At 35.6% G+C, this 15,954-nt stretch overlaps 1 protein-coding gene across 1 annotated transcript in view; it reads right to left on the minus strand.

The window, feature by feature from the left end:
• Window positions 1–299: 299 nt before the first annotated feature.
• Window positions 300–15,954, minus strand: part of LOC149798647 (low-density lipoprotein receptor-related protein 6-like) — a 97,586-nt gene continuing 81,931 nt past the window's right edge. The window contains exons 17-21 of the mRNA XM_089957483.1: window positions 11,886–11,995; window positions 11,467–11,592; window positions 7,186–7,362; window positions 3,938–4,031; window positions 300–3,631 (exon numbers count right to left, since the gene is read on the minus strand). Of these exons, the coding sequence (XP_089813609.1) occupies window positions 3,100–3,631; window positions 3,938–4,031; window positions 7,186–7,362; window positions 11,467–11,592; window positions 11,886–11,995 (1,039 nt within the window). The 3' untranslated portion in view covers window positions 300–3,099. The remainder of the gene's footprint in view (window positions 3,632–3,937; window positions 4,032–7,185; window positions 7,363–11,466; window positions 11,593–11,885; window positions 11,996–15,954) is intronic.

Genomic DNA, 15,954 nt, shown 5'->3' on the forward strand with positions numbered 1-15,954 from the left:
TTACTTCTCCATCAAAGGGTTTTCTTTCATCTGTAGTTAACTTGAACCAACTATCGGCGGTAAACGTTTATATAAATATCCGAGCTTTGGGAGATAGGATCTGCGTTATATATTTAGCGTAGTGGCAATTGTTTCCGCGATGTCTAACATTTATGCTTATTTACAATTAAAACAAAAACAACAACAAGAACAGCAACAACAACTTTAGAAACAACTAAAGCAAGAACACGAATAGCGTTATTAATAGTAAAGGAAAGGGAAGAGAAAAAGAAAACAAAGAAAAAAACAAAACGAAATGGAACATTTATAATTAAGTTTATTGACTGCCCGTAAGTACATACTAAAAGATAAGCATATTGCATACATGTGTAATGTATTCAATTATAATATAGAACTAAGTGGCATAAATGTTTATCGAATATATATTTACAATGTAAAAACCTTTTTGGCATAAACGTGTTGTATATCCAAGTACTGTTATGTGCCCTCTTAGTTTTCAGATTTCTGTATTCTGAGAAGGTCCCAATGTATAACCGTAATATGTTCGTCAACCTTTGACCAACTGTATTATTTGTATGCTGACATGGGTAGTGTTGGACACCGATCACAAACATTGTTCCTTCTCAGATATATTTTGATGTTCACTTCCTTTGAAATGAATTAATTTGAAGTCTAAGAGCTTCATAAATGTAAGTCTTGCAAACTTAAGTTTCGTGTTGCTACTATAAAGGTATTGAACATGTTCATTCTGAGACGAATGAAATAATCATAATAATCCTAGAAGAAAACGAATAAATCAAACTAACACTGCAACTTCTTCAGACATTATTAAATTGCAAAATATTATATTCCAATACATAGTAAATCAATATACATCAAATAGTGAAATACATCTGCTTTACCGAATTGCGTTATTTCTCGGTGAATCCTGTGTACTAGTGAGACATCGCTTGTTGTACAGAAGATATTAAGACGATCTGCAACACTATTAACACATATACCTGAAAACCTGCGGTTTTTAAAAATAACTAACCGGATGATGTTGATATAGTTAAGCGTCAGCACATTACATTATAAAACATTCTGTCTAATAGTACGTTCTTAAATCTGGTGGGCTGATTGTGACAGATCTGCAACCGAGTTTATATCTGGACAGAATGAACAATCCCTATAATCTCACATCTGAACACAAACAACATTAACCAATAAATGTCCTCAATGACTATTTTTCATTATATGCCGAACTCCTGGTATCAGTTTCATCTAAGAACCCTCTGTAGCTAAAAGCAAATGCATATACTTATAAGGGTATAGCATTTTATGATTTTATGATTTATAGTCTCCACACTACTTCAGGACTATCACCTGACGTCAGAAAATAGTAACTAACAAATGACATGTCATGGTGAACATATTAACAATAACCCACACTTATTACAATCAATATTGGAATAACTAAAATAGTATCAATAAAACGTTTATATGCGCATTATGGATACAAAATAGGATAGGAGACAACACCCTGTCTGGTCTTATATGGATGGTTACCGGAAATTACTTAAAAAATCTTGGTGATACATAACGAAGAATATCTGCGTATAATATTTACGGCATTCTAAGCTTCTTTATACCGCCGCACGTTTCTGTGGAGCAATTTTATGAACCTAGATGAGTAATTAATCTTGTCAAATGCCCGTTAGTGTCAAGCAGAACGTAAACAAGACTTCATTATCAAATGTAAACTTAATTATACCTTAAAACACACATAGACGTCTTTTGATAAAAAGGGCTTCACTGATTCTGAATTAGACTGAAGTGAGCATAAACAGCTCGGGTTAACTCGACTGTAGTGTCTTGAAAGCTTTAAATATACTTACATATGCTTTAATTCCGATATATCGAATGAAAAAATTAGACCTAACAATCGCATATGAATCTGTTATAAAAAGATAAATTGCAGTAGAACATTGACTAAAATAGTGCAATTATTTAAATGAAAAAAGTTCTACTTTTTCATAGTGCAAACTTTTTAAAAAAGTTGTGTTTGTACATATATGTATATTTCTTACTTTATTGCCTTAGGAAAACAATCTTTGTATGAAACAATCGCTAAAATAACAGGATATCAAAACATATCCAGTTCGCTTGATAGAAGTAAATATATTTAGAATAATAAAACGAACATGCCGATAGAAGAATGTAACTAAACACCATTTTGAAAGAAATAAGATACCATATATTAACTTTGCCCCTATGAAATACTTATGAAAAATAGGGCGTCGACTTGTGTATATAATTTACATAGAACACAATTTTGTCAACCGCTATTCTCAAAAGGAGTGCCTTGACTTCATATGAGCAGTAAATATTTACAGTGTGTTTCATAAATTGGTTCCACTAAGTAAGAGGAACGAAAGGAACGCAGAGCAAGTTCAGAAGATTTTTTATGGAGATAAACATAAGGATGCATTTCTCCTAAACTGTGAAGTTATCTTATTCTAAGGTGAAAAGTCGGGTTTTTCGAAACCTATTATGATGGGAAAAACTTTAGGCAAATGGTCCAAATGAAAATAAATGGATTTCAAAACTAGAAGTGAAACATCGATATCAAGGTTAGTAATCAGACACTTAAAATCGATATCAGGCTTGTAATCAGACACTTAAAATCGATATCAGGCTTGTAATCAGACACTTAAAATCAACCTCAGGCTTGTAATCAGACTCTTAGAATCTTTCCCACCTTTCATATTGATGAGTATCATTTCATGTATCATAAGAGGATGAGACGTGTGACCATAATATCCTTATTCTAGCTTCAGACGCCAAGTCTGATAATGGAATTTATGCTAATTGGAGTGGATAAGACTTGTGTAGTGGATCGTATATCGCAGTGATTGTCTTCCATTCAAGTTCAAACGTCTCGTCCAACAAGCCATTGGTACAGGTGTCATTTCTAAAATTCAAAAGTTATCCTGCTATAAGCGAGTAAATAAATTAGATAATTTTAAATCATTAGAAATTTGGCTCTGAAGTCAATGAAAACTGGTAGGATTTGAATCCAGTAGTTCGAATTTCGACATCTAGATACTGTGCAAATATCTAATATCTTTGTGACCGATCATAATGAAAACTTCTTCCATCAGGATATCGCCCTTGGTCTGAGGCACGGGGACCATAGTATCCCCTTGCTTGTTGTTCAAACATATCCCAAGGCTGGTAGCGTGTAGATACATCTGAATTTGCAGAACCTCTTAGGAAACTCTCGGAGGAACTTTTTAAGTATCCATGATTGTCTTCTTCAGGGAGTGACACTCTTAAGTCATTAAGGCCTTCTTTTAAGGATCCCGCAATTGATGCTGTCAGGTAGTCATCATGGATAGTCTTTGAAGGTCTATTGCTATCGACGATCTTCCGCTTGTAAGGATCCTTCTCTGAGAGTTTTTCGTAATCTCGCTGCGATTCCGAGAGCTCTATATAAGGTGGTGTTTGACCATTAGCCGTTTCACTGGACAACGTGGAATCATTAATGCAATCGTATACTTCTTCTAGCTCTTGTTTTTTGAACGTGTCAACACGAGGTACTGGCACTGGAGGTCGTAGTCTATCTATTCCTCTAGGTACCTTTTTAGACCTGCGAAATATTACGCATGGAAAATAGTTATGTTTCTTATAAATCACATTTTGGTTTAGCAAAATCAGATAATATAATCTTGAATAACTCTAAAATACCTTTACACTTAAAACACATATTTGTACCAAAATCTTGAAAAGAACGTTGGGGATTATGCTTGTATTGCGTTTGTTATACGACCAGACTATACTAAACGAGAAGTTATTTTTTATATGATTGTTGTCGTTTTCAAGACGGAAAAAGAAATTTTAGAATGTGTGAAATCAGTACAAATTTAATATTCTTCAAATACGAAGTAAACCATACCTTCTGCGTTTGAAATACACGGCTGTAAGAAATACTGCCAAAAGAAAACAGCCACCTCCAACAGTCGCTCCTATGATGATAGGGTAAGGTAGATCTGAAAAAAGACTGTCTAGCATGATTAACACACAAACTCATGTCAATTTATACACATAGGCATGCAATTAAAGCACTTTCAAGTTCACTGAGAGGACACTTTTGGCTGTCTTTCATTTATGTACGAGCGTCACAGATATAATGCTCACAACAAAGCGAATTAAAACACTTTAACATAACTCCAGGAACAATGACTACAAAATCCAAAATATTCTACATGAAACGTTATCACATTTGCTCTTCAAAATCTCCATTTACTGTATGTACATGACACTGAATGGCTTATCTGTTTTGTCATCTCAAAATATGGTAGTTTACATGAAACGCAACATTATCTATATGTATATTCATATGACCATTGGCTTTAAATCTATATCCACCAACCAAAAGGTGCTATTCATATCCACCAACAAAGAAGCGCTTGGACAATTGAGAAAGGAGTGAAGAATTGACACCAGAAGTGAGCAGAATTGATAGATAACACGCAGATCAACAAAAGTGTGGTGAAAAACTCCACAGGCATAGTCACCTGGTCTATCTACATGCTAAGTCATTCTATGTCATTCCTAGATAAAGCTATCGCAACATGTTTGATGACATGACAATATTTGCAAATATACGTAACATGACTGACTAAGTAGGTGTACAACATGCGTGTATAAAGTTTTTAACATTAGGATCCTGACTTAATACTTTTCAGACGCCATCAATTGTAAATGGCTAATTTATAATTAGACTATATACGTTGAAAACAGTATAATCAAGCAGGTTAGAGCAAGGTGGGCAAAATACGGCCCATGATCTAGTTCGATCCGTTAATTTACATCATAGGATGTGGCTTTAAAAATCATTTATCTGCCTGCGCTCTGGAGGAAGTTGCCCATGCTTGGGTAAGAGTGTTACACCTTGTTTCAAGATCGGACAATGGGTTTTTGATGCAAGGGCTGTGCGTTCCAATATTTTCACAGGCCACTCAGTGTCATCTGACTCGGTGTGTCTATAAGAAAGGCAATCACCTCCCAGTTATGAGAATGATATTGCCAATGTGTTAAAACCGACCAACTTACGAATAAACCAATCATTTCCAGCAACCTCCTATCGCCAAGTTCTATTTCGCCAGCGGCCTCATCCACTCGGTCAGGCAATCGATTGCAAATACTAAATGTTCTAGAAAGCACACCGTAGAATTTATATTGGAATGAGAAAATCTAACATGTTCTCTGAAGCCTTTAGAACCCAGCTCTGACACGAACAAGGAAGTATGAATATTCGATTGTATATATTTGAGAAAAAAAAGGACTTTTATGTAAAGATAAAAACCTAATTTGCTATCTGAATCCTTCGGATCTCTACTCTTCTCGCATCATTCTCTTTAACACTAGTGTCTTATACAGTCAGTTTCTTGACACTTCATTATTATTTTTGCATTAATGACAAATGTGTCATACTATATAGAACGTGTCTTCTTTGCGCGCATATGAGTGTTTATGTGTGTGTGTGTGTGTGTGTGAGATTTGGATTTTTAACGTAACGTTAACAATGTTTTAGTCATATCGCTAGGAGTCTGCAGTGTGACAGTTTATAGTGATGTCTAACACTGGGGCATCATGCCGCAGTCATGAAGCATGATGTCTCACCAGTCACATATCTTGACACCAGGCCAACCAGTCCTACCACTAACCTCTTAATGCTGAGTGCCAAGCGAGGCAGCTGTTAGTACCATTTTTGTAAGTCTTTGGTATGTCTCGGCCGGGGATCGAACCCACGACCTCCCGCATCCGAGGCGGAAGCACTAACCACTAGGCCACCGGCGCGGTTTGCACGCATATGAGAACAGTTCGCAGTTCTAGTCTTCATTGTGCATACAATTTTATCCGTGATATTTTTGGAGTAGTAATTTTAATGATTTAAATCACGGTGAATGTGTGTGTATGTGTGAAGCAGCTTTTTTATTTATCAACGTGTGCCTTTTCGTTGTCCGCCAGTTTATATTTATCTTTCGCTTTTGTCAGTGTCTCTATATTTAACACATTATGTGCTTTAATAAAACCAGTAATTTATTTAAGACCATCACCGTCGCTTTAAATATAACGCATTGTTTGTGAACTTGTTTTCATACATTCTGTTTTTCTTATTTCAGCTATGTAAAATATCTCTTCCTAACTTATCACGTAGATATTTTAGCTTTTTACGTGCCGGTTTTATTCCTGTAATTTTGTCTTTTTCCCCCCGACAAATGATTTGTTTAGCTCTGCATCCAACTGCTTTCCAGAACAAGGTGTATTCTCCTTTGCGTAAGAATTTGTTTATGTGGATGTGCAACGTTATTCTACAATGAAAATATTATAAAGTTGGCGTTTGCTGGAAACGTTCTGAGATTCTTTGATTTTGAGATGCAGTGTGATTAACCTGACAGGCTGTAATACATGCTGCTTGTACTTCAAGCTGAAGAAAGTTTGGAACTTTTATTAAAAAATTGCCATATTGTTCAGTTATATTTAATTACTATAGGAAGACATTTTATCAGCGAGAAAGGTCACGGGCTGCAGCAAGATTTGCTTTTTATGTTTGCAACATTTCCGCGTTGATGGATATGTTATGTGAATTTTTATTGAGTGTGCTTATTTGAGAATAAATAAAGCACAAGAAATAACGGAGAAAATTTGAAAATATACAAGATGTTTATGCTACATACTCGATCCACTTTTTTCATCACGTGCAAAACAAAATGTTGTTTGCGTTGACGAACATATAGGTTTGGTTTATTCTTTTAAAGATATATTATGTTTTTCCTTTAATCAGCAAATTTTGTGAGGCAACTAACTTTTATGCCAATATTCAAGGGGTGAGTCTGCTTAGTTTTCCCCGAATCTTCGGCAAAGCGTTTATCTGAGAGATCAATTAGCACGTGTAGGTGTATTAGAGCTTTCATGACCAAATGATCATTTCTGAAAGTTTAAACGACAAACTAATACTATCATTTTAATGACCAAACTGTGAATAATTTAATTACCCGGATGCATTGACGGATGATATACAGTAATAAAATGGAGATGAAAACAGGACATTCGGACCAATTCAACTTTAGCCGACTGGTATTAAGCTACGAAGAAACATTTCATATAGGTAGTGATGACTATCTTGAAGAAACATACCAGGTTTACAGACTTCATCGGAATAATTCCAGTTTCCAAGGCCGCCACACTTTAAAATAGATCTGCTGACAGTAAGCTCGAAGCCATGCTTGCAGGTGAAGGAACAATGGTGATTGTAGCAGGGGAGACAGGTCCTTTCCAACTCAGCATTTGGAATGGAAAGTGGGCATTCCTTTTCTTAAAAAAACAGAAGTTTTATCTTAGCATTCAGAAAATGATCATGTAGGAACGACTATGCAAATCATTATCGTACTTATAACCCAAACCAATCAAAATTAAGGTAGCAGGGCAGACATCTGAAAAGAGGAAGACATTTTTAAAACGTTTTTCTGTTTGTAACTGGACTGGCGTCGAATAGGAAACGAACAGTATTTTAGACAGAAAGGACGGAAATATTAGATAGACGTGCTTGACAAAGTTAAGGCCCTCTGCACCTTCTGCTGTAGCTTCGCTTTTATCGTTATGACTTACCCTTTTATTATCCAGTTTGCTGGGGGATTTTTGTTAGTTGAACTTGAATATGTTGTCATGTCCCGTTGGACAATGTGCAATTTACATAGCCTTTGTTCCTGTAAACAGGAAGCGGTCGTCTACAGCCATCCGGCTGATCCATTACATACACAAGGCTTGACGTGATACACTGTATCCATTCGTCGAAAAGAGGTTGTATGGTGGTGGTGGTGCCTCACCACTTTCCATTGGCTTTCTTACTTAGGAAACTGAAATATTAAATTATTTCAGCCAAGCTACTATAACCACTCGTCGCATCTTCGCTCGTTTTGACTTGGCCAGTAGTAGGCTTTATTCCATAAATTCAAGTGCATTCGGGGCCCTGAGTGGCCGAGTGGTCTAAAGCGCTCTCCGTTACGGATCACTGCCATCTCACGTCTGTCTGCGTGGGTTCGAGTCTCGGATTCGGCCAATGTGGGTATGTGAGAAAGCTTGCCAGTAGCTTCTTGTGGGTCGGTGGTTCTTATGAGCTTGTACTCCTCAACCGATACATCGGAATCCTCTAAGGCCTTTGACATGTGATAGACTATCGGATCAATGACACCTCGACCTCCCAGTGATCCTCTCATGTGGAGCTGTTTGAATGCAAACATTTATCCAAGGTATTTTGCCATGCATGTACCAAACAGAAATGTTCATCGATTGTTTACTGATCAAGAAGAAACATAACTAGGACAAATATGTGAGTTCTACAGGTGCTATAAATTAAAACAAATATTATATATGAAAATAGACCTTGACGTGAATGACGAAAACATAATGAAAACAAAATCCGCTATTGTTAACATCGAATTAACAACGCTAAGACAGCTAGAGAACACAAATTGTTGGAGAATACACGCACACACACGTATATATATATATATATATATATATATATATATATATATATATATATATATATATATATATATATATATATATATATATATATATATATATATATATAATGGTTGTCGATTGTACTATAACATAATGGTCATTGGGATACGGGATGTTTACAAGAATATCGTTTGTCCATAGTTATAAGTTGTAAGTTAAAGGTTGGCTAACATTTGAATTTAGAATATTCTAGAAACAGGCTTGTTTACAACTTGATTGGAATTTTCCATCGGAGTTATTCACATCTACATCATTTGAAAATGTGCATAAATATGGACTTAATAAACAATTAATTCATTATTATTTTAGATAAGACTTTGCATTTTAGTTGCCATCAGAGTTTGAATTTGAGTTCTAGTGTAATTCGAGAGGAAATATTTATTTACAGTATCACTGGAATTGCTAAGTGCTCATTGTTGTATGATAAACACATTGTTTTTGAGCTTCAAGTATACAGACAACGGGAACTCCGAATGAGAAAAATAAAGATTTATTTTGTCTGAAATGGTTTATTTCTCAATAACGAAATTAATATAACAGAATATACATGACCTGTTATTATGTTGCCTCTATTTAATTACATGTAATAATAACCAACAATCTCAACAACTTGTATCAAATAATAATATTGATGACAAAGAATTTAATATTAAGACTTAAGAATATTCATTAGAGTAACATTAAAGTCCCAAAACAATTTCAAATAAATATAACTATAATGTGATATGGATAACCATTTCTGATAATAGTCATGCAAATGTGCTGAAATAGCGTCAGTTTTATGATATTCCAATATCTCTACGTACTACTCCACGATATTTTTGGTGCAAGACGTCGATGATGCACATTATGTTGATATTGTGCGATTTTACAACACCACGCTGAAAAAGAGTTGACATCAAAGTATAAACTGTCTAAGCCTATATATTTTACCAAATTGTTTAGATCCCCATTATACCTATGAAGAATCGCGCCACTCTTTTGTTGGTCAGTGTCTACATAGAGACCATGCAACTAATGCTCTGTTTAGGGTCTTGAAACGTTCTGGCGTCATCCTTTCCCGATGATATTCTCTGCATGGCAGTGGCGTTCTACGCCTGCATGTACGTCATCTCAAACTCTCAGATAACCACCGAACTGGGGAAAGTCGCATAAATTAAATAATAAAAAGAAAGAAAGAAAATGTATGCATGCTTTTTTCAGAAATAAAACGTACACTATGATAGTATGAGGGTAAAATCGCCTTCGTAAAATCCAGTTTTGTACTCAATTTCCAGGTCACGAAATATGGGTCTTTTAATTTTAAAACTTACACTCTAATTATATTCTCAACCGTTAACTCGTACAAAACGTATGCAAAACTTGGTATTTAAAGATGGCTGGGTCTTTCTGGTCGCTCTCGGCGAAGGACTACTTTTCTGCTGTTTTATATATTTCGTTAGATGTTCAAGGACCTCGATTCTCTATATCATTATTATCAGCTGAGTTTAAAAAGAAAACCAAATATTCTCATCCGGGTAGTCTCTTCGGGTGATACCATGACCATACGATCAAGATTATTATCCAAATCTATAATTGACCGATCTGTTGAAGATGACTATTGGATGCTTCTTCCATGAAAAGGATCGGGAGTCTTTCTTGGAGGCGCTACGTGGAAATGATGTTATTCGTCAAGACCAGCAGAGAACTCTTAAAACAACAATTCCTGAGGTTACCCATATTTATATATATGTTTGAATGTCATTGATATTGTTGGGTACATTGCTAACAGTCAATCACGTGACTGGCTTTCGAAATAACGTCATGATTTTCTCCAACGGAATACTTTCCAGTGTACTTTTGTGTCGCTAACCAAGCGATGTTTAGCCTGCCAATTGATTCCTAAGAATAAGGATGCATAATATCACTTCTGGATAATTAGTGCTACATGATGTATTTGGATTGTACGACAATTGCATTGAGATCGTACGATAGGATCCAATACATGGCAGACGCTTGCATTGAGATCGTACGTGAGGTCCCAATACATGGCTGACGCTTGCATTGAGATCGTACGTGGGGTCCCAATACATGGCTGACGCTTGCATTGAGATCGTACGTGAGGTCCCAATACATACTGACGCTTGCATTGGATGAAATGTTTCAAACTGCAAACTCTCAGCAAATAAAGCACATAAAATAGATTATAAGAATATACATTCAGACTGGAATTAAGGCATAATTACTCTAGAAAACGGGCACGTTTTAAAAAGATCTTTTAAAGCAGGCATGCCACATTTATTGATTAAACATTCGTCATTCATATAAACTACCACTGAGGAGAGTTTCGGACTCAGACATGATGAATCGTTCTTGTAATGTTAGTGTTGGTTTAATTACATTTAGCATCGATCACTTCTACTTGAAAATAGTTAGTCAAAATCTATTGTATATCGAAGTTAGCTTCAACACATTTAGTGCTGATTTAATTAAATTTAGCATCGATCACTTCTACTCGAAAATAGTACGTCGATATCTATTGTATATCGAAGACACATTTATGTAACAGGACCATATAATTACGGATATAACAGTGTGTAGGAGTAAGGTCTTTCGGTCATACAAACGGTCCTTAGTACATATGATTGATATAAACTCCATATGGAAAAATGTCCCGATGTATCTCGTATATATCTCTTTCTGAGTACGCCGACAACCCAGCCACCCATGACCATTAAGACAGTTAAAAAATGGGCAGAGATCTTTATTATTCACAAATATCAAATATACGATATCTGAAATATGATATGTGAAATGTAACATATCCTATATTTAATGAAGATCCGAACATCCACCATACCATCCACCATCTAGAAATATTTCACGCTAATGTCAGATATCAAGTCTTACCCGAGGAGCAGGTTCTCCCATCATCGTTCAGCGAAGAACCGTCTGTGCATGCGCACTTCTTCCTACTTCTCAAAGGCAAACAAAATTTACAGCATCTTCCGTTTGAAACGGAGCATTCCTCATTCACTGAAATTGGAAGGGTATGAATTGTAAATGCAAATAATGGTTTGCATAGGTATTTCTTGTTTTGATTTTTCCAGCTAAAATATGTTCATAGCTTGTACTGTTCATAATAAAGCTGTAATGTTTAGTACATTCTCTCTTTAATTCAGGGGACATGTGAATACAATTTATCTGTACATTGTTCAAGACGGCAAAATTAATTTGAATTGATTGTTGGAGGTATAATGTAGGCAGAATAAATATACATGTGTGTGTATGTGTATGTTTATGTATATATAATTGTCAAACTAACTTACATGCACTTAGTGGATTCTGATATACAAACAAAGAGGCTAGTCCTACAAGTGGAGACTCGAAAACTGTGCCGAAATCTGCTCCTTTCGTCTTTATTCTCCGGTATATAGCTCTTGAATAAATAAATGTAAATACAAATGTTGAAAAAAATTTAATAACAACAAAGTTTCCAGCACTAAAAAATTATACATATCTGCATATTCCTCTCATTTATTACACAGTTCATGCGCTTTCAAATATGTTTGCAGTTTGTTTTATTTTTCAATGTCAGCATGTCAATATATCCCGTTATGCGCAGCTGATTGTTCTAAATAAGCCCATCAAATTCCAGCGCAAAATTCTTGTTACTAATTGGCTACAACAGTGGGAATTTTCCTTACTCCCCCTTCTTTTTCTATATTTACTATCAACATACTGGCGGCCATTTTCGCTTCAGTTACTCAAGGAGCGTAGGGGAAAAAATATTACGTCTTTCGGAATATGGCCAAATTTTACCCCACAGAGGCTCCTTACAAATAAAACTAAGTCTATCGGTCAATGAATAGAGGGCGGGTGGTGGAGGGACATATAACACGGACGCCACCCTAGGACAAGTGTGATTTAAATGTTAACTACTAGGAATAAGTAAACTCCACTCCGTTTAAAGAAAAATGTGGACACATGCCAGTCTCACAACTGACAGAAAGTTATCCAACCACATCATTCTTTTGCAATAGAATACCTCGAACAAGCTAATGTTTCTTTTCATTTGATACACGTCGGACTCTAAATAGGATTCGTCGATGCCTACCAGTACTGTTCCAAATCAAATAATAAAAACATCCGCTCACAAATACACTACAGTTATCTGGAATTTCTGTATCGGATAATATCCTTCACATAATGTCCAAAAAATGGAATGATTACTAATAGAACGGACACACCTATAGTTGAAATATTGTAAACATTCTCATTGAAATAGATGTATATCGCCCATCTAACCTAACGCGATTCAACTATGTAAGATCACATAGGAATTTCCATCGGAGATTCATTGTGTGAAAATTATGCTGTCTGTGTCTAATCTACTGTCGATTTGGAAGGACAGTTGCTATTTCAATTATATCTTGTAAAATATACGTTTAAATATTACTAATTAAAATCATGCGCATTATTAATTTAACTAGCGTATAGGATAATTTGTTACGCACAACAAATACAAGATGCAGAGTTCGAGGAAGAATGAACGAAAATATTTCTTTTTCTTTCTAAAATATCTCCATGAAAATAAAAAACGTGATAAACAGAATTTCAAATGAGTTATGAGTTAATATTAAATTCATAAAACTCGCAAGGCTCGCAAAGCTCAACATTATTTAACTTGGTTCATAAATTCAATATTAAATCAGTACCCATTTGTGATCCTCTATACTGGTACACACACACACACACACACACACACACACACACACACACACACATATATATATATATATATATATATATATATATATATATATATATATATATATATATATAGAGAGAGAGAGAGAGAGAGAGAGAGAGAGAGAGAGAGAGAGAAAGAAAGAAAGAGAGAGAGCTTGTTGGTTCTCTTATTATTTCGGGTTTGGGGTTTAATATTTTGTATATTTCAGCACGTTAACATATCACTTTCGTTGAATCCAATGTAGCCTATCAATTTCATTTTGCAGTATTCTTCTGATTGGTTGACTACGACCATTGGAAGTGTCTTCACAACGCCTTCTGGAACCATTTTGCTTTAATATTACCATCAGCAATATGGAAGTCTACTTTCCAATTGTTAGCTGAATGTTGATTGATGTAAAAAAGTAGCAGTCACAATAGTGGTTTCGTATGTCGGTATGTCCTATTTATCCTACGTAGAGCTCCCCGAATCATGAGTAAATCCGCCTAGTTAAAATGAAAACGCGGGAGAACTGAGAAAATCAATAATTATGTCCAACATGGAAAACAAAAAGTCCGTGTAGAGATATGCCAGGCAGCCTGTGAAATACAGTTTTTTGACATTGCTCTTTCCACGAGATATTGAACTTCCAATTTATCCCCCGGACAAACGTGGATTAAGTGCCAGCCTAAAGGCCATAAGACAGGGGTGCACAACCCCCGGCCCGCGAAGGTGTTCTGTCCGGCCCTCAGGGCAACTTAAAAAAACACAGAAATCTGGCCCGTGAACAGTAATTATATTAAAGAAATTAGTGTTTGCGACCCTCGAGTGGTCTTAGAAAATGCAATCTGACTCTTGGCCAAAAGAGGTTGTGCCCCCCTGCCATAAGAGTAAATATACTCACTTTCCCTATATAGAGTTTGTCGATGTAGACTGGTATCTCAACTAACACAAGATAAACCTGACTACAGTATCCATCCAAAATAAAATAATGCAAACATCCAATGAAAAACCCCAAACATTCAATGTAGAAATCGTTGCACCAACAGCTTATAACACCTTTAAATTTAGTACTATTTATGCTCGGTAGTATTACAATAGACTTCAACATATGAGTTACAGTATAGGTGTATGCCTAAAAATATTTAATCTGCGGCAGAACATGTTATTACGAATAATGTAAATCGCGTTTGATTCCGTTACGTATTGGTCTCGGTGTTCAGCCATGTCTTAAAAGTGGTATTGGAGTCAAGTCGATAACTAGCGTTGCCGACCATGGGGATCTGATTACGAAAATTATCGTGCCCGCCGGCGAAGATTTGACAAAACAACAAATGCAGAACCTAAAATTGTAGACATACCCAGCAACAACAACGCCGTTGAGAAAAAAGACACAATACAATAATACAAGTATTGAACCGATGGCCGTTTAAGTCCTGGTAAAATAATTGGTAAAATAATAATATTTTTTTAATATAGGTGAAACATGTAATTACATAATCATTTTCTCTTATAGTCATCAAATTCAAGAAAGTGAAGCTGAAGTTGGCAAATGAAAGAATTTTATTATGATAAGATCAAAACAATTTACATGGATCGTGTCAAAATGCTTTACACGGACACCGACCCACTTGCACAACGCAACTGACAATGTATATACTGGTATGGCATCGGACATACTTGCATAAGAATTTGACGCAAATTTGACTTTAAAATTTTATGTTGAGTAAAACAGTCCCAGACAGCATTTGAAGCATTATTGCACAATTCGTGACCAATAACATTTTTTGAAAAGATTGCTTTCGTTTTTATAAATTACAATTAAAAATCTAGCTTCTTGTCAGTAAAACATTCGATGTGCAACACGGATGTCCAGCCGAGATTTATATGTAAGGTCATACAGTTCACTCAGTTACGGTCAGCTTGAGTTGTTGAGGGGACCATACACATGGATTTCTGGCAGCTGTTTACACAATGTACACCATTTTCCATATGGGACTGTAACTGGTGATAGGGATGACAATACTGGTGGTATTTAAGGACAATAATTTTTAACAAAATGAAAAGATTGTGTTGATATTTAGCACATTGTTTATTTATTTCGTCCAGCCCCAAAAGGTACGACCAGCCTTGTATGAAATCATTGGAGATGTGATAAGATGGTTTATTAAGAATGCTAGGCAAACAGTTTCTTTCCTTACTTAACATACTATCTGTTTTATCATTAGTGGTTTTATTGTTTGAATTTCTGTTTAAGCCAAGTAGAAAACAAAACATCAGATCAGGATTTGTCTGCAGCCCGTGTTAAATTTTCTCTTCTTTTTGTGTGATTTTAGATTGGACTCGATATGTTTTTATGTTGTTATTGTTACGCTACATAGTGATTAGACTTTAGCTGTGCTCTGAGACTGCCACATGTCTGTTAAAATACTTGTATTGGATAGTACTGGCAGATATTCGGCGCACAAGCTTCATCATCATGGCAGTAGAAATCATCGACGGAGTCCATGCAAAAAGTACGTACGTGTCCTCTGGAGACGAGGTATTGCAAACAAATATAAAGATCATAATCCTTCTTTGCATGATTTATAACCACTTTGTCTTCGTTTGTCACATATTATTTCCGAAAGCACACTCACATACTGTTTATCATCATATGGACCACC

Source organism: Sinohyriopsis cumingii, chromosome 5, assembly GCF_028554795.1.
Source record: "Sinohyriopsis cumingii isolate HCF-2022 chromosome 5, ASM2855479v2, whole genome shotgun sequence".
Taxonomy (NCBI): domain Eukaryota; kingdom Metazoa; phylum Mollusca; class Bivalvia; order Unionida; family Unionidae; genus Sinohyriopsis; species Sinohyriopsis cumingii.